General features: G+C 44.3%; 1 protein-coding gene, 1 long non-coding RNA gene and 1 pseudogene across 4 annotated transcripts; 1 reads left to right on the top strand and 2 right to left on the bottom strand.

The window, feature by feature from the left end:
• Positions 1–352: 352 nt before the first annotated feature.
• LOC121669466 (L-lactate dehydrogenase A chain) lies at positions 353–16,744 on the bottom strand. 3 transcript variants are annotated; one of them, XM_042038453.1, is made up of 8 exons: positions 16,724–16,744; positions 5,510–5,641; positions 4,678–4,795; positions 3,793–3,966; positions 2,830–3,003; positions 1,902–2,019; positions 1,351–1,474; positions 353–1,171 (listed from the first exon to the last, which is right to left on the bottom strand). In XM_042038453.1, exons 2-8 carry the CDS (start codon positions 5,633–5,635, stop codon positions 1,007–1,009), a joined length of 999 nt encoding a protein of 332 aa, XP_041894387.1. In that variant the 5' UTR covers positions 5,636–5,641; positions 16,724–16,744; the 3' UTR covers positions 353–1,006. The 3 variants fall into 3 exon arrangements, with proteins under 3 accessions (XP_041894387.1, XP_041894385.1, XP_041894386.1); XM_042038451.1 differs by lacking the exon at positions 16,724–16,744 and adding an exon at positions 7,113–7,202 and having other exon boundaries at positions 5,510–5,644; XM_042038452.1 differs by lacking the exon at positions 16,724–16,744 and adding an exon at positions 7,113–7,199.
• Positions 7,277–18,185, top strand: LOC121669467. Its single transcript, XR_006017775.1, has 5 exons — positions 7,277–8,414; positions 8,493–8,545; positions 10,465–10,623; positions 10,753–10,909; positions 13,830–18,185. It is a non-coding gene; the product is annotated as an uncharacterized LOC121669467 (long non-coding RNA).
• A 691-nt stretch (positions 18,186–18,876) lies between these two features.
• Positions 18,877–21,034, bottom strand: LOC121669631 (annotated as a pseudogene).
• Between the last annotated feature and the right edge of the window lie 5,074 nt (positions 21,035–26,108).

The following is a 26,108-nucleotide window of genomic DNA, read 5'->3' as shown; positions in this document are numbered from 1 at the left end:
AAGATGTTGTACCAAACTGGAAAAATTCACATTTATTATGACCAGTGAAAACTGAAAACTCAAACGGTTCTTGGTCTCAGCACCATAAACCAGCATGGCTGAAGATTGAGCCTTTGCCTTAAGGTTTTTCTTGTTACTGTTGGCACTGAAGAAGTTCATTTCAAAAAACTGGGTGAGAATTCCATAACTACATAACTGCCTGAAGCCTCCAGCACAGCTGCACACATAACATTATTGCACAGGTGATGCTGGAGTTAGTGGGACTTGAAAAATAGAATTGATTCAGGTGTGTGGAAACAGAGCTACATGAGGGAGAGACAAAGCCCTATTAAGAAAAACAAGGAGACAGAAATAACAGTTTGTGGTTTATTTGGTGTTGTAGTTGGTACTACAGTTGGACAGTCACTGTCTTGTTGCACATAGAAGTCTTACCATTTTTTAAACATGCTCAGGAGACAGAACTTACAACTAGACTGATACAGTACACAAAAATAAGGTTCTCTAAGAAGAAAATATCCACAAAAATTCCAAAGCAGTGTTAGGAAAATACACTTGGACCTATCAATAGTGAAATATTGAAGCTATTCAGCTGGCAGAGAAGGTTGGTCAATTGGCTTGACAATCCTTTAACTTCAAGAAGAGTCTTTGGTTTCACATTGTGTAGCAATTACTTACTCCTTATTCCTTTGAACCAACATGAGGAAAAGGCAAAGGGTTTTTTAGGCAGTGCTGCTTTGATTGCTGGATTTCTGTCATACGACTTCACTGAACAAGACTGACTAAGGTTATCTAGCTCTGGCTAAGAACATGGGTGTCTGTGAGCAGGGAAAACCCCAGATTAGTTTCCTAATGCTATCTTCAGTAAACTCCATTGTTCAGATTTGAGCTTTTTGTGTGTTCTAGTTGAGATAATACATTGAAAGATTTGACTTACTTGGAAAGTGCAACGTAAGACAAACCACTAAACCCATTAGACTGCTAAGAGCCAAAAACTGCTTGGGCAGGTTTAAAACTGTAGTTCCTTCTGGATTGCCCACAGTGTGTCTGCACTCTTCCTTAATTTGTCCTCTTCCTCGGGTTTTAGGATCATCTTTACTACATCAGTGATGCCATTATTGCCCAGTACGCAAGGAACACTTAGGAAGACATCTTCTTTTATTCCATGCAAGCCCTGAAAAGTACATAAGGATTGTTAGGCTGGAATTTATCTATGTCTGTATATGTCATAGAATATCCTATCAGGAAACTAAATTTAGTTGAAATTAAACTAGAAAGTGATCACTGTTTTTCAGAATTCCAGAGATACTTAATTCTCAGTAAAACAGAAATTAGCAAAAAGGGGCTGCTCACCTTAACAATTGTAGAGATGGGGTGCACTCTTCTCAAATTCTTCATAATACTTTCAGCTAGGTCTCCCACAGAAAGACCAATAGCCCAGGATGTGTACCCCTTCAGTTTGATCACCTCATAGGCACTGCAGAGACACAGGCACTCATTAAAGAACAAGTACCATCAACCAAACACTTCAAGTTTGTAAGAAAGGCTTTTGGAGGTGTCCTGATCAATTTGGAGGCATCAGAAGGCTTGACTGATTTGCTGGCAGGACCAAAATGAACTCAGCAGTGAATAATTCTATTTGCATTTTACACTAGTCCACACAATTATACTGGAAACCTAGTTGTTTAAGCTCTTCCGTAATTTAAAGTTTACTAATCCTGAAAATTTAACTGCCAAATCTACATTGCTTCTTAAAATATTATTTCATGTTCTGTTATGTTTGCATCCTGACATTTGGGGCTGCTGAGGGATTCTGGATCTGGGTACTGCAGTTCAGAGATTTTTCAGCTCTTCATGATTTGTTCTTGTGTTGAAATTTATAAAAAAGCCAAACCAGTATTTACCTGTCCACGACCTGCTTATGGACCTCTTTCCAGTGTTCCTTGTCTCCATCAGTTCCCAAGTCTGGATGAAGGGCCTTCAGGGAGACACCAGCAACATTCACTCCACTCCAGACAGGTACTGAAAGTTGCACGTAGGTTAATTTTCTCACAACACTTAGTCCTTCTCAAATTAACAGCTCACATAAGATCTACCTGGATTAATCTGCAACACATCACTTAGGATTTAGCTATGACTTTATATATAGTATGACCTATAGGGCAAATCTAAATTGCAGGCTGAGAACCTAGGAGCACATCAACACTTATACACGGCGTCACAAAGTTTCAATACAACTTTTAAAAAGTGAAATACCTGGGCAACATGAACTACAGTGACAGTCACTATATATTTTGCAAAGTTTTCTCAAAACAAGAATTGATTCCAACTGCATTCTGGTGGGTGTCAGGAAGCAGACAGTACTGCTCTGGTGCTGCTTGGAAAAGTACAGGTTAAATGAGGAGAAAGTTGTGCTTTCTCCTGTCCTCCAGACTTGCCTCTGCACTTCCATTCCTATGTACAGTAATTAAGAGATGGCAGCTGAGTGACTGCCACTAGGTCTGGTGCAGATCTTTGAGAGGACCTTGCAGAGAACTTTATCATCTTCCTGCTTCAGTTTGGGGTTTTTTTGGGAGTTACGGGAACAATTTAGCCTAGAAATGTTTAGCCACCTCAGGTTACAGTAATGACCTTTTCAAGCAGTCACTCAGGTCAAATATAGATCATCTAGGGTTACTCTGTGCAGCAAAAGACTTAAATCCGGACTGGCCTTTTTAAGGTGCTGCAGTGCAGAGGTTTTGGAGCAATGTTTTGCTGTAGCTTTTCAAGGTGTTTCTGGCAAACAAAGCATCAGGGAGTTCTGTGTAACAGCCAGCCCAGTTTCACCCTTACCACTGGAATCTCCGTGCTCTCCAACAATCCATCCATGGCAGCTCAGAGGGTGGATGCCCAGCCTTTCTCCCATGAGGTGGCGGAAACGGGCAGAGTCCAGATTGCAGCCACTACCGATCACACGGTGTTTGGGAAAGCCACTGATCTTCCAGGCCACATAGGTCAAAATATCCACTGGAGGGAGAACAAGGGGGTAACAAGTGCCACTCATGAGCAAATTAATAATGGGGATGGTACCTTCCATTCATCTGTAAGCATTTTACCTGCATGCTAGTTGCATGGAACAGAGCACAGAGCAGTGCTCGTGGCCAGGCACTGCAGTGGACTAACGTAATGTCTGTTTTACACAACCTAATAACTGCTTTTAAACAGTCTCTCAGCTCTGCCTTTATGCTATGCATGCAATTATCAGTGAACCTTACTGAGCTCAAGGTCATTTGGATTGAAGACCTAAGTTTATTCCTCAGAACACCAAACTGCTGAGCCTGGAGAGGGAAGATGACAGTTGGTGCTATATGGATATCATAGAATGGTTTGGGTTGAAAGGGACCTTAAAGATCATTTCATTCCAACACTCTGCCATGGGCAGGGACACCTTCTACTAGACCAGGTTGCTCAAAGCTCCATCCAACCTGGCCATGACTACTTCCAGGAAAGGGGCATCCAGAACTTCCTTGGGCCAACTGCTCCAGTATCTTACCACCTTCATAATAAAAAATTTCTTCCTTACAGCTAACCTAGATATACCTCTTTCAGTTAAAGCAGTTACCCCTTGTCCTATCACTACATACCTTGTAAATAGTCTCTTTTAGGCCCCTTTAGGTACTGGAAGGTTCTCCAAGGTCTCCCTGGCGACATCTCTTCCCCAGCACAAGTATTTTCTAAAAGCCTGTGCACTAATGTCACCTTACTGAAAAACACTATTCTCTAAGCCAAATCCTCTTATGGCAACACAAGACAAACCTGGGTTTGAGACAATAAGCAGCTTGCAGTCAGGACTGTATTTAACAACATTGGGAATGATGAATTTGAAGATATTCACATTGCGCTGGACCAAGTTAAGGCGGCTCTCTCCTTCTTGCTGCCGGGCACCAGCAGTGACAATGACCAGCTTGGAGTGTGCAGTCACACTGTAATCTGCAGACAAAAGGCTGTGTCAAACATAACCTCTTACTACACATGGCTCAGAACAGGAGTTCTCACTTCCTTTCTGTACCGAGATCTCAAATTCTCAACTTTGAGGGTGCAGCAATTCCCTGGTAATTGTTACCGGAGACTTAGCCTCTATAGAAAGTTAAATTTTATTTTAAGACTGTGGCTCATTGCCACAAATGGCAACATTGTACCATGTATCACTGCAGGCAGCGATACTCCATGCTTCTCAGCCACAAATGGGACTAGGGGTAGCTGTTGGGGTATCACTCAGGGCAAGTGCTGTGTAGAAGGGGAAGAAGGTTCTGCCCTCATAACCTACTACCTGTGGGCACTGTAATTAAGGTATGAGCTGGTTAAGCCTTTGCCCTACTCAAGGCTTCCACTAAAAGTTATCAGAAGTAAGCAGTAATGAGTTCAGGGGTTAACTGGTTGTGAAATAAAGTTCTCTAAGGTGCACAAGTACTTAAGAAATTCATCTTTCTGTAATGAGTAGTGAACCCTGGAAGAAAATTCCTAGCTGGACTGGCCATAAGAAGGTATATTAAAAAATATACCAGCTGAGTACTATATCCATGAGCTTTCGCCCCAACAATTAGGGTGACAGGCTAAGTGCTAGACTTGGCTGTCCAGTGTGAGACCTGAAGTGGCTATCTCCATTTCAAAATAATGAGCACATGAGAGCCAACTACTTGCCTTTCCCAGAGACAATCTTTGGAGTTTTAAGGAAGAGGCTGCCATGCTGGAGATCCAGCATCTCTCCTCTGAGCTTGTCCTCCACAACATCAACAAGGGCGAGTTCATCGGCCAAGTCCTACAAGAGACCAAGAGTAATGGTAAGTTTACTGCCTCTTGGAGCAAAGCCCCCAGTTTTTAAACTGTGAAGTTACAATTATTTTAAAACCTACTTAAACAATTTTGCTCATCTCTAACACTTCACTTCTTCCCGGAGTCCTTCAATAAGTCCCCTGGGATATACACTTTCTTGAGTTCACTTTGTACTTTTCATAACCACATTCTGTACAATTTAGCAGGACAATAATGAAGAATAATTTAATAGCAGTTCATCCATAACCTAACTGCCAGTTAAGAAATGCAAGCCTGGTGTTAAACCCAGCATTTTCAATATGGTAGCTGAATGCAGAGGACAAGTCATTCAGAGTGTCAAGGACCAATTTTTCCAGACCACACTGCTCAAGACAAAAAATAACTCCTCGGTTCTCCATCTTTTTGTATATTTAGGCTATTAGAAAATTCCTACTTAAAAAGGAGTCTGCAAGTCCCACAAAGGTAAATGCAGCTCATAAAATGATACATAAAGAACATACTATCTGATCCTGAGGCAACCCTGGTTTACAAGAACTGCAGCTATTTGTTCTCTGTCAATAGCTTCAAGACTGTTGCTTCATTTCAGGCCCAAACAAAGGATTGTATAACCAGAAGTTCATCTAATACGGTAGATTTTTTTTTTTTCCCCTCTTTTAGGTTTCAGGTTCTTCTGCTGCTTCCTCCCAAGCTTGCCATTTACCTTCATGAGGATGCTGATGGCACAGGCCATTCCGACTGCACCCACACCAACCACGCTAATCTTATTTTCGGCATGACTGTGCTCCTGTTTGTGGAGAGTGTGGATGAGCTGATCCTTGAGAGACATGGTGCACTGCTGAAAGGAAAGCAACAGATTATTTCTCCAAGCTTTGGAGCTTTTACTGACACCAGAATATTTGTATCCAGCAAGACAGACTTTATTCCAGGATGATACAAAAATGGATACAAAACACATGAATAAAACATCTGGCAATACTGCCTGTATGCCACAAAATGACTGCAAAACTGAATTATTGATGACAATCCTCTGATCAAGCTCACCATAGCTTTGCCTCAAATGCAGCCTGAGAGCAATTGATTATATTATATAGCTGGTGGCACTCCAGCAGCAGCAGTAGGATGTTCTAAATGACCATCCATATTACATTTAGGTACAGGAAGCCATTTTAGTACTTCTAAGCACAGCACAATCTGGCAAACTCTCTTCTCTCACCCTGAAAAACTGGTATTCTGTGCCCTGAAGCCTTTCCAGAGCTGAAGTTGTGCAACACTTAGGCAAGCCCTTTTTAGGCACAGCATGAGTCTCCACATCATGAATTTGTTTTGAAATGAAACTGCACAGTTTTGAATTAAGATGGCTGGAATCTGGTGCTACCATCTCTCCCACCCTCACATTTTAGCTGCCAGCTGCACAGCATCCTGGTTAGATGGGTTCTGACAGCCCACGGGCACAATGATGACGAAGGATTGTGCATTCATCCCCATTTCTGCATCGAAACCAACACCACGCTTTCCCAGGAAATGGTGCTGCACTGGGAGCAGCCTGGAGAGCCCAGGGCAGGAGCTGCTGCACAGACGGATGCAAGTACAGACACAACACGACTCTCCAGTGCTGAACAGGCGGCGACTCGTTCAGAGCACGAAAAGCCAAGCAGAGCCGCAGTTAAGGACTGTAAGTTTTGGGGCTGAGGGGAGGGGCAGGAAGCTAGGAGTGCCCTTATTTAGGAAAAATCAGCCAAGCTACGTCAGTCTTCATTTGCAGAAGCCTCCAGCAGCGTGGCCATGTAGTGCACTCTCCACGTGCTAAGTCCTCCCTTTGCACTACAAGCACTTCAATGCGCAAGGCTGATGAGAGCACGTCTGTTACACTTAAAAACTCAAAAACTTTTTGCTTTTAGAGTGCCATATCCCTTAAACAAACAAGTCACGGGAGTAGTAGGTGGTCCACTAATGCTGAATTTCAAACGCAGCCCTACGCCCATCCTCAAGTCCGTTTGCAGGATCGCTCCCCAGGGCCACACGCACCGATTAAGGGAAGCAAGTTAATCCACGGAGGCTCAAGGGGATGAAGGGAGGGGACGATGGCGGGGTTGTGAGTGGAAATCGCGCCGGCTGGACTCAAGCCCAGGGCTGTGCCCGCCACCACCACGGCCGGGGGAGCCGGCGGAGCGGAGCAGACTTTGTCCATTCGGCGCCGCCTGCTCCACCGAGTCCCCCCGGAGGTTTGCGGGACAGCACCTCCTGCAAACCCCGTTCTTGCATCCCCCTGCACCCCCCCAGCCCGCCACGGCGATCGCACCTACCGAGCGTCCTCACCCAAGCGCGGCTGTGGCGGCAGAGCGGGGGAGGTGGCGGCCGCCGCCTTAAATACGGGCCGGGCGGCTGACGTGGGGCGGGCGGGCTGCGGTGCTGGGGACGTGCCCGCCGACACGTCGGGGTGGAGAGAGAGGGAGAGGGAGGAGGGAGAAGGAGCAGCGAGCAGCGGGAAGGAGCGGGAGCAGGGCAGGAGAGGGTGAAGAGAGGCGAGCGGCCGGCGCCGTGATGGGAGCTGAGGCGGGGCTGAGGAGCTCAGCTGCGCACCCCCTCAGGGCTCGTCTCAGGGCTGTCGTCGGGGCAGATTCCACTCTCTCTGTTATTAGCCGCGATGAGTGAAAGCAAACTCTCCGGCTCGGGAGTTTGTGGGGAATTCAAGGCGTTCCTGCCCTCGTTTCTCGCCCGGGCAGTGCCAGACAGCCTTGTGCTCCTTCTCAGGGGTTTATGGCGGTAGTTCCGGATGGGGGCTCTTGTCGGGTGGCTGGAAACCAGCTTCTAATTTCCATCTAAATCAATAGATGTTTGATGATTTTCTTTTTGTTTACTTCCCCTTTCCGTGTATTTACGTATCCAATTCCCACTCATTTGTTATGTTAGGTTATATAACCCAAACCTTTTCAGCCCTGCATGGTCACGCAAGCAGTTCCCTGGTCATTGGGATGTATGTTCTGTGGAACTCTCCCAGTTTAACTGGTTTTTAACTGCTTTTTCTCCTGAGAAGGCTTGCTGCATGGAGTGTTTCAGACAGCGATGCCTCAAACACAGCACTAATGTTTTCCTGAAGTTACTGGAAATTCCATGACTGGACTCACACTGGTGTTTTTCAGTCACACCATGCTGTCAGTTTCCTGTCACTCTGCAGCTGGTTAGTAAAGCCAAATCCTTCTCCTATTCACTTTTTTCTTGCTAGGACTCCCAATAAAAAGCAAAAACTTTTTTTTATATATATTTCCTGAATGCCTGCAGTTTCAATTTCATAATATACTATAGTATTTTGTGGGTCATCCCACAAAACTGGCTTTTAGTAGATGCACACTACTTTTTATCCCTTTATTATTCATTGAATATCATGTTTTTAGTTAGATTTTGCTTTGGAAGTTTTTCTGCACAGATATCAAAAGCACAGGCCCAAACTACTTCTGCCATGGCTTATTTCTTAGAACTTGCTGTTCTCTGCTCCTGTGGTAATGCCTTCAAATAGGGAAATTTACTTAAAATCTTTTGGATTTGGGCATGTCAGAGTTCTGGAATTGAGAATGCCTGCTTCCTCCAGCTAGAAGACAGCAGACTCGGTGAGTTTTGCTCTCCATCTGTGAGTTGTGTTCATTTATTATCATTTACCCATTTCTGCTTCCTACCTCCTCTCTTAGGTACCCCTGTCTCTACCTCATGGATTTGCATGTTCGTCCTTACTGAAAATCAGGTAAGTATGCATTTAATCTTGTGTGAGTAGATGCGTTACCTTTATTTTCTCACTCTTGTTTTTACAGTGATCATTTTTTCTTCCTTTTTTTTTTTTCATTTCTTGTAGTTGCAGTACCTTTACAATCTTAGTCTTAGTTTCCTTTCAGGATTCTGACTCTAACTGATTTTTGGCCATATCTGTCCTCAGCTCCTAGGACATACTCGAGTTCCTTTTGAGGTGCTTATCTTGCTGTGGCACATGTGGTCACACACCATCCCAGTGACAATTCCCTTCTGCTGGGGTCATCTGACAAGAATAGTAGCCCAAAGCCTCATCATTTATTTGACAGTCCATTGGCAAAACAAAAGAAACAAAAAATACAGGGGAGAAAACATCTAAAAATGCTTGACACATAGAATTTGCCTAGATTTGCATGAAACAAGACAGAAAAACACAAAATTCTGCTTATTATAAAGACCAGCACTTCCAGCAAAGGAGGTTAAATATAACAGGCTGTTGGTTACAGGACTAGATGTGCTTTGTTCCTTGCTTCTGCTGGAAGAAGGAGCGATGCTTGTGGGATGTGCCGTGTCAGAGAAGACTGGTCACTAAGGAAGGGAAGTGTGGGTAGATGCTGAGCTGGCATGAATGCAGGATAAAAAGGAAACATAGTTCTGTCATTCTGCATTATTCTGGGTTCACTGACCATCTTGTTCTGTCAGAAGCCTCAAGGATGGATTAGGAAGTTTAGTTCTGCATCCCAGGAATCTGTATTTACAGTGGCTCTATATGAATGGGACTGAACATCTCATCCAGATTTGGGTTACAGACATCTGGCAGAACAGAAAAGGAACATTTGACAGGAATGAAGACCAATGAGAAATATTTTTACCACAAAAACTTTTACTTCTAAGGAGTTGAAATGCAAGATATGAAGCTTCTATGGCAACACTGGCTGAATAGACTTAATAGGACTTAAAAATATGTAACTAATATAGAGCAAGTGGTATTTTACTACTCACAGTGGGACCAAGGCTCCTAAGAAGAGTATTGTAAGATTCTTCTTAGCCTGTGGCTCAGGCAAAATAAACTTGGACATGATTTTCAGGGTGTAAGTTCCAAAAACATCTTCCCTTGCTTGTGTTTGCGTTGCTTGTTACTGAGAACAGAACCAAGACTGAATCTTTGTTATCTATAAGGCATCAGGTTGTCCTTATCTCTCTGGTCCCTATTCAGATACCAGGGGTCCTACTTTTAGCAGAGCAGGCCAAAGCAAGCCAACTGGGATGTTTCAAGACTATCCTGGTCCCAGTATGTCCGCAGTGATGATGATAAGCAGATCAGAACCCCTTTTTTTTGTAAAAAAATAGAGTCAGCTTTTAATATGCCAGTGTTAGTTCACCTGTTAATTTATCTCAGTTACAGAACTGAGAAGGCAGCTGTGATGGCCAAATTTTTCCTTTTATGTGGCCTTTGTGATCTTATTATGAGCAGTAGATGCTGAGGAGGAAAGCAGTGATCTGGCATGATTGACACTGATTTTCTGCCTCAGAGAGCTTCAATGAGAGAAGGCTCAGAACAGCACAAACAGAACGGGGTGAGCAAATTACAGGCAATTTTCTTGCACTTGGAAGATGGAGGCCAGGTCTGTTTTGATTTCCTGTAAGTGATTGATTGTAGGGATGGGCTGACTTTTCTCATCTCTGTAGATAAGGAGTTTTACTCTTCCTGTTCTTTTTCCACTGCTGCCTTTTATCGTGGTAGCAGGAGATGTTGTTGATAGAGTGATGGGAATGCCAGAAATGTGACAGTCTCTCTCCAGGGAAGCTTGACCCTTCCTCAGCCTGCTTGTCCTCATACTAGTTTTCATAGATTAGATATGAATAATAAAGCAACAGAAGTTGCTGAATGTAGAAACATTTCTATTTTTATTCTAGGAGTTAGAAGCAGGACCTTTCCAGGTGGCATTTGATAAAGATCTGAGTGATAACAGATGGAAACAATGCTACATTCTTATTAAACAACGTTTGCCTTTAACCTACAAGAGACCATTAGACCATTGTCACAAAAATAAAGTCCAGAGACAGTTACACAAGGTGAGTTCAATGTGTTCACTTTGCTATTTTCAGTAAAACACAAAATGTTTGTAAATTTCTCTCCATTTTGCTTAAATATAAGGGGTTTTACATAGTGACATTTAATTTCTACTCTCTCCATTTGCTCAGGTCCTGGCTCATGACAGACTGAGTCAAATCTGATGGTGCTGCAGGGGTGAATAAGGGCACCAAACCAGGACCTGCAGGTTTGCTGTGTGACCTACAGCTCAGCTGGGAGGTTATCAGTAACACAAAGCTACTGGGGATGCTGACCAGCCCTGGAAAGGTCAGTGGCATTTCTACACTCTACCTGAGACTTGAGATTTAATTTGCCCTTAAAAATCCTCGGGGTTATTCCATGCATGATCAGTCCTGCTCCTACTCTGACATCATCAAGGGCTTTGCTTTCACATGCTGTCAGTGTGCGAGGAAAAGACCTGGCACTACACATAGCTACATCATGTTCCAGTCCTGTCTTTCCCTTTGATTTATTCTGAGATCTGAACAATTTCTTCTGGCTTTAATGGCTTCATTTCTCCTTTGTAAAACGTGAAGGTGTTTTTATATACTGACCTGATGGTGGTACTGGAGGGATTTGTTAATTGTGAAACATTTCAGCTTTGTAAAGCAGCATGAAAATGATGGAGGGTCTTCTCCTGAACCAGAGAGCCCCAGACTCCAAAGTGGAACTTGACACCAAAAGTTCATAGAGCCAGAATTCTTGCCTTATTCCTTTGAAATACTTATCAGGGTAAGACACAGGGAGCTGAGTTGTTTTTACTCCATAAAAAGCCGTATTTTGTGTTCTCCAATTTGGTCCATATAGCCAAATATCAAACCATTTGAACTGATCTCCTAAGGAACCTGAAAGCTGAAAGGTGAGTTTCATCCTGGCTTGCACTAACAAGTATCTCTGCACATAACTGATTAGCCATGATCCATACACCTCTGGGTCCCTCTCCTTGGCTGCTTCCATGCACCGGTGAGGATGCTGGTGTTACAGAGACCCAGAGTTTTTGCTGCTTCACGCCCTCATTTTCTCTGCACTGTCATTGTGGGAAAGGGGAGGGGCTAGCTGATGCAATTCTCATTTCCTACTGTTTACGGGTCTGTGTTTCTACAACCTATTTTTAAATGTGCAGGAGGGGAATAAATATGGAGACCTGTGTAAATAGCAGTCAATTTCTGGAACACCCAGGCTTCCACAATGTTTTTCTGTCAGTTGTCTGGTTTTGATTGCAAACTGGTTTCTAGCTGACATCTTTCCATACCCAGAACTTCCAAGTTACACCAGTTTTTCTTTTCCCCTTAAAAAGCTAGTTATATTTGCAAGCACAGCTGCAGTGGATTATGCCTTCAGTATAAAGCTAGATAAAACTCTATTTTTTTGCAATAGCTTCCTAAATCAACACTCTAGGTAGCTGGACTAAGCAGAACATGTGATTTTGTCTTGCTTCTCTAAGGAAATGAATTTATTCATGAAAGCATGAGTCACTGTGCAGGATTCCAAGCCAAACCCATTCCCTTGATGCAACTCTGGAATCTTACTCATTTACTTAGGAACTGCAGGAAATTGGATGCTCTGATAAATTACATGCACTTAACTACACAATACTGCCTCCCTTTTGGGGGGAGAGACTTTTCTAGCATTTCAGACCTTGTATATCTGGTTGATGCTCTGCATCTGTGCAGATTATCCATTCTCTCCCATCTGAAAATCACTGTGTCCAAACTTTCATTTCTGTGAATCAGAATTCCAAGTTACATTGCTGGAAAGTCAGCATGCTATGATGAAGAAGTTGCTGGGCCATACCAACCACTGCAGAAAGCTGAGAGTACTTCTCAACATTACAGACACACAGACTTGGTGGAGGAACCTACAGATGATTATATAATAAATTATTATCCCTTCCTTGGAGAAGGAAGACGAAGTTTAACTTGCAGTTCAACAAATGCAGCAATAGAATGGAGATAGGCAGCCAGGTGCTTTCATTTCAGTTCCCACACTTGGGCCACCCCTGAGACTCCTTTAAAAGCTGCAGCTGGGCTAGCTGAGGCCTAAGGTAGCAGGCTTGAGGTGATTTTGGCTTGTGTTGCAGACCTCAACTCTTCTGCTCTTCTCAGAGGAGAAAAATAACTTCACTATTTCTGCACAAGGTACTCTTTTAAATATTTGCTTTGGTGGTGATAGTGGTTGTTAGCAGCTCTGCAGATGGATACAGAGCCCTTGGCAAAAGACATGATTGTGAAAGGCAGCTACTGTCCTGAGAGGTTACCAAGCAGAGTTTTGAATGCCATTTATATCCTGTGTACTGCCAGCAGAGTGTAGTGCTGGAGTGGACAGGGAGCTTCCCCCAGTAGAAAGCTCTTGCCTTAACTCTTCAGGTGTTCTGCTACCCAGGGTTTTTAGTTTTGTTCTGTTCAGCTTTATTTTATAAGCACAAGGTAGCCAAGACAAAGACACACCATTTTCTCAATGACAAGTTCTCTAGCTTGTACTGTTGGGGATTTATACCATCACCTGGGTGGTCTGTAGCTGTGTGGTAGCTGGCCACTCTTGACACTATGGTAGTTGGGCGTTCAGTGACCTGTGCTTTTCCCTGGATTGTGGATTGGTGCCTGTCACCTCATCCTACTCACAGCAAAGCTCATGTGAGCCCTGTCGTCATCTGTATGTTCAAAGTGTGACTTGTCAGGAAGAGAAGAGTGATTTCTTGTCCTTTACAAGAAAGAATTACTTTGTGGTCTTAATTTCCTTACACACCTTTTTAATTTTATATGCCTGTATTTCTTAATTGAAACCTGATACGTTGTGCCATGACTCAGTACCAAAGGTCTGAACTGTGGCAGTGATTCCAAAGAAAAATAAAGGTGGGGAGAGAGAAGTGCAGCCTCAGCTGCTGTCTTTTGACCCAGCTTCGTTGTGCAGCTGTAGTGAGATCATTAATACGCTTCAGGCAGGCACCAAGCTGAACGTTGCTGTCGGGAGCACAGCTTTGCAGCACAGGCGTTGTAAAGGCACACAGCAGGAAGAGCTCATCGGCTAAAGAGGCAGAATGAACCAGGGAAGTGAAAGTGGACACAGAGCAAAGCAGAATAATTGCCAAATATGGTGCTTGGCTTGGCATGCTGTGTATTCCAAGAACATTACACAAATACCAGCCCCTATCTCTATTGATTAATTCATGTTTTTTATTTATACGCAGGTTTTAAATAGAAAATGGAAGGTCGATGCTTGCCTATGGACTGCCAATGAGTCGTTTTCTCAGTGCTATGCTAAGTGTGGAGTTTCTGACTTGTGTTCCCTGTGTTCCTGTATTTGGATCAAATTGCACAAATGTTTAGCAAACATGTGCAGGGCACAGCCTTATTGTTTTGCAAACTGTGGTGAGTCTTGTTTAAGGAGGTGGATATTACCACAGGGAGGAAGCATATGACTTCTGGCTGCTGTGGGGGAAATCCTGATACTTACAGACCCTGGTGGTTCTCTAACTTGGGCACTGTAATAAGAGGAGCAGCATGCCTGTGTCCTGGGTACTAAATGCAAGGTACACCATTTCTCACTGGCCACCTCAACGCTGTGTTGTTTTTCTCATGGCTCTATGCAAAATCAGTTGTATCTCTAAACCTTATGCAGTTGTGGCCTTAAGAGGCAGTATCTCAGTTCATGAACCCTTTAAAAGATGCCAATGTGGTGGAAATGTGAGATGCTGGGATATAGTGCCATGTGTTCTCTGTGTGTGTGTATGCACATATGCGCAGAGCTGGATTTCTGGAGGCTGGGTCTCCTGAGCAGTTCACTCCCCATATATTCTCCACATCCTTTTTGCCAGTTGTACAGCATTTCTGCTTTATCCATTCTGTAGGCTGTGTGTTTGTGTGGTATTTAATGCTGTGATGTCAGAAGGGAAAAGATACCTGCATGCTTTATCTTTTGCTCACTGTGTGAGGGCAAACAGTGTTTGAAGTGCCAATAGGGCCGGGCAGTCCCCTAGATCAGTATTAACTCCCTGCCACATGAGGAGCCTTTGGGCAGCTGATGGGGCACTGGGGCTCACCCACTGCTTCACTCTTGGCCTCTGGACTGAAGTGTTTGCAGTCTGGGCAGTGCCAGTTTGGAAAAATGTCAGCATTAGAATTTGAGAGACACAGGACAGACCAGAGCCCAGGTTTCTGACTGCTGGGATGTGATGTGGTGTATTCGTGTGCTCTGACAGATGGAGCTAGGACTGTTGCTTTTTTTATGGAGTATCCTTCTGTGCACGTGTTTGGCTGATAACCCAGTGTTCCTTAATTTTTAATATCATAAACTCGTTGGGGGCACATATTTTGAAAAGAAATCTGTTTCACTCTGAATCTTTTGGAGCTTGTTCTTCTCCAGGTTTGGGCTTGAAAAATGAAGTCAGTTGAAGGCTGTGGGTACTCAATAACTTTTGGGAAATTCTGCATTAAGGATATGTCTTTATTATTCTGTTTGTATGTTTAGGTGTAATGTTGAGCATAAATTCCTTGGGCAATAATCTCGGGCTCACAGCCCCTTTTAAAATGTGTTCCCTTGCAAACAGCACCTGGAGATTTGGAGTCAGTAGTGTGTTAGGTTATGGAGAGAATAAAAATTTTTTAAAAAATAATCTCTGCAACATTTCATATCTCTTAGGCAAAAGTTACTGAGGGCCAAGTTAGTTCAGTGCATGACCCCTGTAAGAGTTCTTAGGCATATAAGAGCAGCCAAAAATAGCTCCTTGGAAGGTCAGGGAAGGCATCTTTTCTGTGTGTGGGTAGCTTTACATTTCCATCCTGAAACATCTATATGCCTTAAGGTAAGCAAGAAAGAAGGGATGGAAAGAAAATGGAACATCAGAATAGGCTTGGAGGGCAGCCAGAGCCTGTGTAATGTGTTCCTGTGTTCATGAGGCACTGCCAGCCTTGGAGGTTGTTTTGTACATGAAATGGGGAAAGCCTGCATTAACTTTGAAACCGTATTTCAGATAAGAGTGGCCAAATAAAGGTTGGATTCAGTCTGTTCAATAGGTGAACAACAGCAAGAGGGATCCTTATGTTTTAAAATGGAGTCATAGGCTCACATCCAAGTGGTTTTAAGCTTCTGACTGTCTGGAGCCTGAAAGAAATTTCAGCTTGTCAGACTGAGTGCTCTCTTTGGTCTGATGTCTGCATGCTGAGACAGAGTTTACGAGAAGCTTTTATAGCAAATCCCAAAGTCAGAGTCACCGCAGAACACTTTAATTATTGAATAGGCAAGGGCTAATGTGAGAGGGAAAGGTTCTGTGGGTCTCTGCATAGTAATCTCCTCCCCCGCCCCTTCCTGCCCAAATCCTCTTGGTTAATCAGGTTATGTTTGCCCTATTTCTCTCGGGGAGCATGCAGAATGCAGTGTTGCTACAAATGGAGGAAGGGAACGGAAGGAGAAGGGCATGCAGGAAGCAAGAGCAGGTAGAGGGTGCTTCAGAAATGAAAGCTTCACTCTGGCAGGGTTCCCGGGGTGCCAGCAGGGCGCCTTCAGGCGGTGGCATGTCTCTGTGAGCTGTCACACTTGCTGACATGCATGGTCCCACATCCCACGCCATGTACCAAAGGACAGTGAAGGGGAACCTGTCTGCCTGCGTTCAACCTGGAGGCACTGGTGGTTTCCGTGGCCAACAGCTCCCTTCCCAAGCACCCACCACAGCCCATTTCAGCTGAGAGCCCCTGGGAGGGGGGAGTTGATGTCCCTGAAAGGGAGTAGCTGGTGTTCCTGGGGAGCTCGGGCTGCCTGCCATTAGCCTGAAGTGCAGTGGTTAATTCTGGGGGCACAGCGTGTGCTGCATGCTTCTGTGCTGTCACACAGCCTTTAATCCTTGCTGCACTCATCCCCTTGGGCATGTGGCTGCAAGCCACAAGAAAAAAGCTTAGATGAACCCACCAAAGTAAAATGCAGCTATGAGAAGCAGGGAGCCAGCAAAGATACCGACAGCACTCCAGCCAACCTCTGTGCTGCTGAATCTAAGTTTCCTTTAAATCTGGTATTCCTGGAGTTTAGCTCTGAGTGTGCTATGATTAGGGTGGTTCTTCATATGGATTCGTGCCTCAGAAATGCTCTTACCTGCAATATCTGACTGGGAGACTGAGGTCCAAAGCTCTTCTGTGACTTGTCTAAACCCAAAGCTTGCAGCTGAAACTGTTCCAAAAATATGCAGAATTGCTTGTTCTGAAGTCTGGGTCTGATCAGCCTTAGGAGAACTGGGTAAATCTTGATGGGAGAATTAATTACGGTGACTTGTGTGATTTTGGGTCTGTGGCAAATAATTTAGAAGGATGTAGATCTGCAGGTCTGTGTGTGTGTTCTGTGTCTTGAGGTGAATTTATCCAAAAGCTCAAAACCAAACCCGTCTAGACCAAATGACAAAGCTCCAGGGAGTTTATATGTAACCCTCTGATCCTGGCTCAGGATCAACTGAATGTCAGACCATGCTTGCATTTCACGTGTGTGCCAGGAAGTGCCAAGCCACGCAAACATTGCCTAATTCAGTTTTGATAAGAAAACATGTGTGCTAATGTCTTAACAAACAATTCGATGGGTGAGGGTATGGGTGTTAATGTCTTTGAAATGGGTCTTAATGTCTCTACCACCTTGAAGCCTTTGTTACAGAACCCAGACAGTTCAACTCCTGAAATAGACAAATGGGTCTGCACAAGCCTGGGTTTCTGGACTTTGGAGGGGAAATTACAGGTTCCAGGGGGGTATATGGGGTAGGCGGTGGGGGAAGGCTGTACCTTCCCTGTACCTCAGCCCGTGGGGAAAGGAAGAGGGCAACATGCCCTCCAAAACCTGGAGAGAGAAAACCCTACTGAAATATGCACCAGTGGATACTCTCTCCCTTTATTCGAATGAAGTTGCAGGACTCCTTTGTCTCCTTTATGGAGTCTGGCTTTTTACAGGGTGATTATTCTGCACAGCTGCAAGGAATTTTTTCCCTTCCTTTTAATAAATTCTGTCTGTAATGGGCCGAATTTTCACTTTTCTTTTATAAGAACTTCCCTACAGATGACATGGAGCTGTGTGGGAACCAATGAAAGTTTTTAAATTGCTCCCATAATTGCTTCTATTGTCAGTTTTTTCATGTTGATAATTTGTGTTTTCATTGCAAGTGATCAAATATTAGTCAAATCATTTTATATATCGTTAAGTTGTTTTTTTGCCAAGCTTGTTTTGTCTTTTTACTGAAAAGAAAAAAATGGTGCAGCCTGCAAAAGGCTTTGTGGATGTAAAATTTGTCTCAACCGATTTTATCTTGGAGGTTGGTACAAGAATTTATACATATTTGAAATCATGCAAGTATGTATTAAGCTTCCCAGTTCTACCTTGGAAGACTATAAAATTATTATAATGTGGCTGAAGTTTTCAGAGTTATTAATTAGTGAGCTAAAGAATCTTAACAGAACACAAGAAACATTACATGAAAAAGGGTTGTCCCCCTTCCTAAACCAGGAGAGACAGCTGTGAACTGCAAAAAGAACATGAATAAAATACAAAAAGCCTTCTACCAACTCTCAAGCCAACCAAACACTCCAGCATCTCTGATGTGCTGTTGAATTTCCTGCTCTGTGTCTTAGAAGAGAATTTTAATTTTACCTCTCTTTTTGGATTATGCTAATTAGTGTGGTAACCCTAGCATTCTCTGTACCACACATGCTTCTTAGTTACGGGTGCAGAGTGTGATGAGGGCAATTTGCTCACTAAAATTCAAAAGAAAGAAGAGCTATTTGGAATAATAAACTAAATTTGAAAAGGAATTAATTTCATTTTAAATCCCATCACTAATAAAGTCACAGTTCTTGTTTTGGGTCAAAATTAAGTTACAACAGTGCTATAAACTATTCCCTGAAATATAGAACATAGTCCTGATGTAAAGATGTGTTTGCATGGGAACTTTTGTATGAAGATGTTTCTATACTTTGTAAATTTGGTATGGTAAAAAATAAATCTAATAATTAATTAAAAAATAGTTAAGTATAGAATTACACAGTGGAATAAGAATATTACCTATAAAATTCTTCCAATTATTTGTGGGTGCAGGCAAGAGAAAAACCTATTTTAAAGCCTTTGAAGTATGTAAACACACACCCTCAACAAACCCATTCACATTTGTACTCAAGGGCTCAGCAGCCCATGTACTTTTCATGTTTCCCCTTTAAATATAAAGGGAAGGAAAGGGAAAGAGTTAAGGGAAAGACCCGAGGGAAAGTCCTGCCTGCTCAGGGGTTCTGTTGTGCCAGCTCCCTCCTCAGTGCTGTAACCTTGGCCTGAATTTCCTTGTTGAATGCTATACTGTCGATCATAAATTCTTCAGATTTTTCAAGGAACTTGGGCCTGTTCTACCAAAGGAAGACACCTTCCCAGAGCTACAGCTCCTGGAGGGACATGCAGGGCTGGATGATGTGGCTGTCAGCTTCAAAAAGATAATTCTGGAACTTGCTGAGCTCCTCAGATCTGTTCAGCCAGGACCCCAGGGACGTGATCTTTGGACACAGTTCCAGTTTGGCCCTTTCATTTTTGCTGTTTCCCGGGAATGTCCCAAACTGGGGAGCATAAGCATGTTCACAGTGCATGATGAGAAACTGCTCATTGAATTTGGAAGAGCATGGGAGCTGCTGATGGGTTTGCTGCACATGGTGTGGAAATAGGAGGAGCGCTGGGGCCTGCTGTTTCTGTTCGCCATTGGAATAGGCTGGCTGGGCACAGTGCTGCAGGAAAGGGTGACCAACCTGCAGCCACTCGCTCACAGCAAGAGCCTCAAAGCCACGTGTGGTCCTGGACCTCAGATCCGCTTCTCCGTGCCAGAGAAGTGCCCTGGGGCATGGAATCAGTCCCTTCACTGCCGTGGGACTGACACTGATGCACCTTCCCTTTCAATACCCTGAGCAGCCCAAGCTGCAGTCAGGAGCTCCTTGATGCGAGTCTGCCCACTGGCAGCTTGCATTTTACAGAGCCAGCCATCCCTGTTGTGTAACTTGTCGCTACCAGCTTGCACCAGTTTGATGAGGCTTTCCTGAAGAATATGAAACCTCTTGCTATACTCGTGAATCCTCATCCACTGGGGGTGTTGGGCTTTTTCAAAGCCCTTTTTTTTGGCCCTGCCTGCTAGTCAGTAGTGAAGGGCCTTGTATCAATGATGCAGCCACACTTGCCATGCCAGAGCATGGCGTTCAGAAGCTACTTGCATTCTTTGCACCATTGCCCATTCATGCCTGTAGGAGGTTGGCTGCTCCTCATCATGACTGCCCCATTCCTCTCATGGTAATAGCTGAGCACTGGGAAGCAGCTGCTGTGGTGAAACATCGCAGCTTTGTGAAGCACTTCATCATTGATGGCTTTGGGGACAACAACAACCAGAAGGTAGGAGGGACAGAGAGAGAAATCCTCACTTATGCAGCTTAGATGCCATTTATGAGTCATTGAACTGAGGAACTCAAACTCTTGTTCAAGCAGAAAAGAGCACCAGCCATCTTCCATGATCTCAAATGTGGGGCGCTGGAAGAAGGAATACGTGAGAGTCACTGAACCTGGGCTGGAAAGTGCCTCAGTGGAGTTCACGATGTTCAAACACTCCTCTGTCCCAGGTATGTCCAGCTGAATAATGTGCAGATCTTCGCATTTGATAACAATGGTACCTGATGAGCACACGACCCTTTTGTCGATGGAATCAACGTTGGAGTGCAGCAGTGTCAGAGACCGAAATGTTCTATTTGATGGCTTAAACATTGTCATAAAAGACCTTTGTCCATTTTGGCAAAAGTGTATGAAGCCAACAAAGCTGCACCGAAGCCCTGAATGGGCCCCTGGGCTGAGGCCCTGGACTGTAAGTTGGTTTGATGCAACTGACTCAGAGTCTTGTAAGAGACAGTGTCAAACTTGCCCCCCCCCCTTGGGGGAGGTACCTAGGCATTCCCACCTGACCCAAAGAGATCTTTACCCACTGAATTCTATGCTTTTCAGCAAGGCACCCGCACCACCAAGTAGCCCAAATGGAGGGGAGCAATGAGATGTCATTGGGACCCAGGGAGGGGTGATGTGTTTCCACTTAATCTGTCTCTGTCACTACCCCTGTTACCACTACCTCTTTCTTTCTCCTTGTTTCTCTTTTACTCTTACCAGAAAATTGATATATTTTATCAACATTTAACCTCGTTTGGTTTTAATCTTGCTTCTGGGAATAATCAAATCTTCGAGTTTGACCTGCCTTATTCACAGAGTTTTCTTTGCTCTTCTGTGATTGGGGCAGATCATAATAAGCAGCCACATAACAAGCTCCTCATTGTTCTCCTGCTACTGGGAGAAGAAGATGAGGTGAAACAGGTGGTGCAGCACTATGTCATCAGCTCGGGGGTTCTTGATCAGTTCAGTAAATTCCATGCCAGAAGGGAAAGTGGGAAAACTCACTGGGAAAATGGGGGACCTCAGGAATACCAGGTGGGATCGGGTGGGAAAGCTGGGGAGGGCAGGTGGGGGCATAACTCAGGGTGGTGGAGGCTCCCTGGGGGCAGAGGACCATAGGGAGAGGTTACAGAGGGATTTGGGGGGCTGGAAACCTTCCAGGGATTATGGATAGTTTGGGAATTCAGTGAGTCCTCCACACCTTCTGGCACTCTTGGAGTTCAGGTCAAATAGAAAGGAAACACCTTTCAAAGTTGGTATTAGAACCTAAGATGCCATGGATATGGCTATTGCCATTAGCTTTAACCCGAGTAAGAACCAAACCCTGAGGAGTTTTAAATTACTCCCCTTTGAACTGATGCTTGGGATTCCTTAACCTGGTTATTCTCAACGTAGCAGGGAGGTGAAAATGTATATTTAAACCAGTATATGGCCAGGATACTGTGTCTTGTGAAATCTCTGACAGGAAGCCCAGTTAGCAGAGACCCTGCCTCTGGACTTTGCTGCTCATAGCATCCAACCAACACAACGGGGTAACTGCAAAAGTGGATCAGATCAGTAGACATGGATCATCTAGAAGGACCTCTAGTGATTAGTGGGCTAATATGAACTGTCATTGTCTACTTTATGCTGAGTTGTTTCTCTGTATTTACTTGCCACGTCTGGTGCAGAGGCCAGACGTGGAAAAGTTGGGAGGGGGTTGTCCAAATGTTAGTTTTTAGATCATGCTGGGTGGTTAAAAAATTAAGTTAATGATAACTAAGGTTTGTAAAGACAAATTGAGAAAGAAGAGGAGGGATTGATAGAAAAAGATATATGCTAATGTCTTTACCAACAGTTCGATGTGTGAGGGTATGGGTGTTAATGTCTTTGGAATGTCTCTAATGTCTCTACCACCTTCAAGCCACAGGTTTGTTACAGAACCCAGACAGTTTGACTCCCGAAATAGACAAATGGGTCTGCACAAGCCTGAGTTTCCGAACTTTGGGGTAAAATAGTAGTTTCAAGGGGAATATATGGGTTAGGTGTTGCGGGAAGGCTGTACCTTCCCTGTACCTCAGCCAGTGGGGAAAGGAAGAGGGCACCGCGCGGCCTGGAGTTCAGCATAGAAGGAGGCTGTGCCCTGTGAAACCTGGAGAGAGAAAACCCCAGGGGAATATGCCCCAGTGGATACTTTCTCCCTTTACTGGAATGAAGTTGCAGGACTCCTGTCTCCTTTATGGACTCTGGCTTTTTACAGGGTGATTATTCTGCACAGTTTTGTGTGCTGACTTCTTTGCTTGGACTGTAATGCACTGTTCCTTTGAGAGACATGGATTAGAAGAGGTTTTTAGCACCCCTCTTTGTTCACAGCATGTATCAGAAACATTTCTGTAGCTCAAAACCAGGTGAGTGCTCTAAGGCATTCTTCCAAAAGCATAAACATGGGCAAATGCAGACCTGAGCCAGTAAATCCTGGAGCTATGACAAGTTCACATGATTTCACATGTTCCCCAGCACAGAGCAACGCCAACTGGGTGGCCACAGACGCCACAAGAATGAAGACGGGCAGGAAATGAACCTCCAGAAGCCATTCCTTGGCAGAAGAGAGCTGTGGGGAAAGCAAGGCGTAGCAGCCCTGAGCTGTGGCAGAGACAGGCCTTGCAGGTGCCTAAAAGCCGTGTAGGGATCCCGGCTGCCGTGTTGCCATGGTGCAGGGCCGCTGGAAGCGTGTCCTGGGGCGTCCAGAACTTGTCGATGCCCCAATGGCCGTGGGCTGGTTGCTCATTGCTGCAGGACCAGCCACCAGCTCTGGTGGCTTTGCTGTGCTTGGGCATCCTCTGTGCAGCCCTTTTCCGCAGCTCTGCGGAGAAACCCGGCCGTGCTGCGGCCGCACAGCGCTGCATGCAGTTTGGGTTCGCTGCAGCATCCCCGGCCCGCAGGAGCGGCACGGAGCGAGGGGGGAGCGCTGGGCCGCCGTGAGCGGCACTGGGCAGGAGCCTGCCTCGGCAGCCTGTGCGTGGGAGGGCTGCTGGAGCAGATGGCTGGCATTCCCAGAGCTGCGGGGCTGCTGGTTTTCTGCGTGGAGGAGGAGGATGGTCGCAGTGTGGCAGCCTGCAGGCTCACCCGAACGTGCAGGAGGCTGTGTCTGACTTGAAGGCTGAACAACAGCCTGATCCAAAGAGCACATCTCATAAATTGTTTTCAGGTTGACAGGAGGCTTTTTCTACTCCTCTTTGATACCGTCAGGTAAAAAGCTGTCGATTGCACAAATATATACCTAAATCTCCTTTTCTCCCCTACCTCCCCAACTAGGCTGCCAGAATTACCTGACTTGCCTAAAAAATCAGAATTTACCATCTGGTGTGCTTCTGATTGACTTTCTGTCTTCCAAAACCTTTGGAATTTCTTCTCCAAGATTCTTTTTTATAAGTGAGGAACTGTTTGTTTGTTAACCAAGTGCCAGGACTCCAGAAAGCAGAGCTGTAAGGAAAGCTGCAGTAGTGGCTCAGCCCTGGTAGCACTGAAAGGAAGCAGAGAGGAAAAAGCCTGCTCTGAGAGAGTGAGGCAGGAGACAGGGCTGAAACAGTGGCTCCATTGTTTGACTTCTACTGGAGCCCCATCTATGGATGTGGCTGCATGTCCCAGGGAGCTGTGCATTACAAATACGTAGTTCATGGTGTGCACAGCAATCAAATCACAAGATAATTATTTAATAGAGGCATGCAAGTAGTAGAGGTTGTTAAATAGGTTTAAAAAAATCAACACTCAAAGTTCAAAACTCTGCTTGTATGATCTGGTTTTAGGTGAGAAAGAAATAGGAAGTTTAGAGATGAGGAAATCAGTATCTTGCTGGTAATGGTGTTCATAGGGGCTGTGGCTTTACTGACTTCTGCTCCCAAACAGTGAAGTTTTTAACCACTTAAAACATTAGGTATCCAATGCATTGAAGGTCTGATTTTGCAGAAAGTACTGGTGCAAAACATCCATTAAAGTCAGGGCACTAAGAAAAAATACAAATCTTTAGGAACATTGAAAAAACAGCATAGGATGAATTTGGCCCACAGGGTTCTTCACAAGGACTTCTGAAGTTCTTCCTTGGCTAATAAAAATAGAATGATTTTAATCTAAAATTTCTCATAATTTCCATGCTGTTCTGCCAAACATAAGACATGGAATTTGAAGAGTATGGAATAAAATGTTAGGATTTTAAAATGTAACATATATTTACATGTCAGTTCTGTGCAGTTACATATATCCTGCAGAGATCACATTCTTGGACGTTGGATATTTCATGTCTGGAAAACCAGTACTTCCTCTAAATACAGCCTTTCTAAGCTGTGGCACAGTTTCTCTGAAGTTTTTTGTCCCCAGATTGACTTAATCTGTCTGGAAACCTTGAGCAGAGTGATAAGCTCTTCATTTCATATGAAATCTTGAATGCAGGTGTGTGATGAAGTTGATAGATGCTTAATATTGGCCAATATATTAAATAGTTTGTTGCTTTTCTAGTATTTATAAAGCAGTAGCTTGCCTGTGATAAAGCAGATTTGAGAAACTCTCTGTCAAGTGGAGACAAGTTTCTTTTCTTATGATTTCTGTCCTTTTGAGAGACGATTGAACACCTAGTTTCTCTGAAATAGGTATAATCACTGCTCTCTCCTTTTGACTAAGAAATTTGGAAAACAAAACCTGTTTTCCAGGAAGTATTGATGACCTGCCCAAGTTACCCGAAAATGCCTGTAATTGCAACCTTGTAACTGGACTAAAATGTCATTAAAGGCCTGCTGTAAAAATGGTTGTGCAAGGCCTTCAGTAGAAAAATTAGTTTGAACTTTGTGCTTGTCCCGTTTCCTGATTTAATGTAACTTGCTATTATTACATGTGAGTAATGGGGAGGAAAAAACCAATGTACCCAAAAGTAAGGTCAACCATTGGACTCTGGACTGCTTGATGTAGTGTTTCCAAAGATGTAAAAAAATACTTCAGGGTTAGAGATTTGCCTTTGCAATTCTTCTGTGAACTGTATGCACCTAAAGAGCCTGAGGGCTGGCCTGGGAGATGCTCAGAAATGTTACTGTCCACTTCTACCAGGACTCCTTCCATAGTCAACCAAGAGAAGTCATTCCATGGATTCATCCTTGGAAAGAGCTGAAAATGGTCTCTCTTTTCCTTAGGTGGGTTTTCAACCACTGTGGTTTGGAGACCCTTGGAGATGTGTGCGTGGATCCTTGCAAATAGAAGATAAGCTTGCTTGACCTGAGAATTTTTGCACATCTCTTGCAATTAACCTGTGGACCTTCAGCAGCCACAGACATGACTGATGAAATCCATGGTTTTATCTTCCCTGAGAGTAAGAAGTTGGTGAGCTGAAGTTAGCCCTTACCAGTATCCTTCCTGCTTCTCATCCACTCTGTCTTCTACTGGGTGCCCTTATATATGATGTTGGAAGTCAGGAACAGATTAAACAAAATAGCCAGTTCCTCTGGGACATCTTGCTGAAAAACAGACCTCTGTCTGTGACCTAGATCCAGTGAAGTTTTGAATTATTTAGATCACATCTTGCAGATGATGCAGGAAACTTGAGTTAGGGAGAATGCTCTTTTAGGTTGAATTAGGTAATTGTCTTTTCTGTAGAAAGTTTGATGCTGACTAGGGTCAGCTGAAGGGCTGTCTACGACCAGTGGTACTGCCTTTTTGATTACATAAATGTTCTTAACAGTTGATGGTAACCTTGGGAAATGACACACCCCAAATGTTGTCCCTGATCAGTTTTTTCCCTCATGCTGTTGTTTGGCAGATGCAGATTTCAAAACAGCTGTACAGGCTGGGTGTGCAGCTGCCAAGGTTTGGGTCCTGTGCTGCCCAGCTGCTCTCTTGCCAAGCAATGTCAGCAGGGATGGCCCCAGGGCTGGATTTTTAAGGTTCCAGTAAGAATTTTAATCCTGCTGCATCCAGTGGGAGTTAGATGCACAAAAACTTGCTTATAAATTGTACCAGGGAGGTGGGGAAGCTGCAGACAGAGCTTGGGGCTCTGGCTCACAGTGCTGCTGTCTGGAGATGCCATATGGCT

This window comes from Corvus kubaryi, unplaced genomic scaffold (assembly GCF_017639235.1).
Source record: "Corvus kubaryi isolate FWS band 111438036 unplaced genomic scaffold, C.kubaryi_AGA036_p1.0 37392, whole genome shotgun sequence".
Taxonomy (NCBI): domain Eukaryota; kingdom Metazoa; phylum Chordata; class Aves; order Passeriformes; family Corvidae; genus Corvus; species Corvus kubaryi.
This window is presented reverse-complemented; position numbering and strand designations above follow the sequence as displayed.

Coding starts and splice junctions, on each gene's coding strand:
- LOC121669466 (XM_042038453.1), bottom strand. CDS start 5,635: ATGTCTCTCAAGGATCAGCTCATCCACACTCTCCACAAACAGGAGCAC. Junction 2,020..2,829: donor AGAGCACGGAGATTCCAGTG/GTAAGGGTGAAA, acceptor TGCAACTTTCAG/TACCTGTCTGGAGTGGAGTG. Junction 1,475..1,901: donor CATAAGCAGGTCGTGGACAG/GTAAATACTGGT, acceptor GTGTCTCTGCAG/TGCCTATGAGGTGATCAAAC.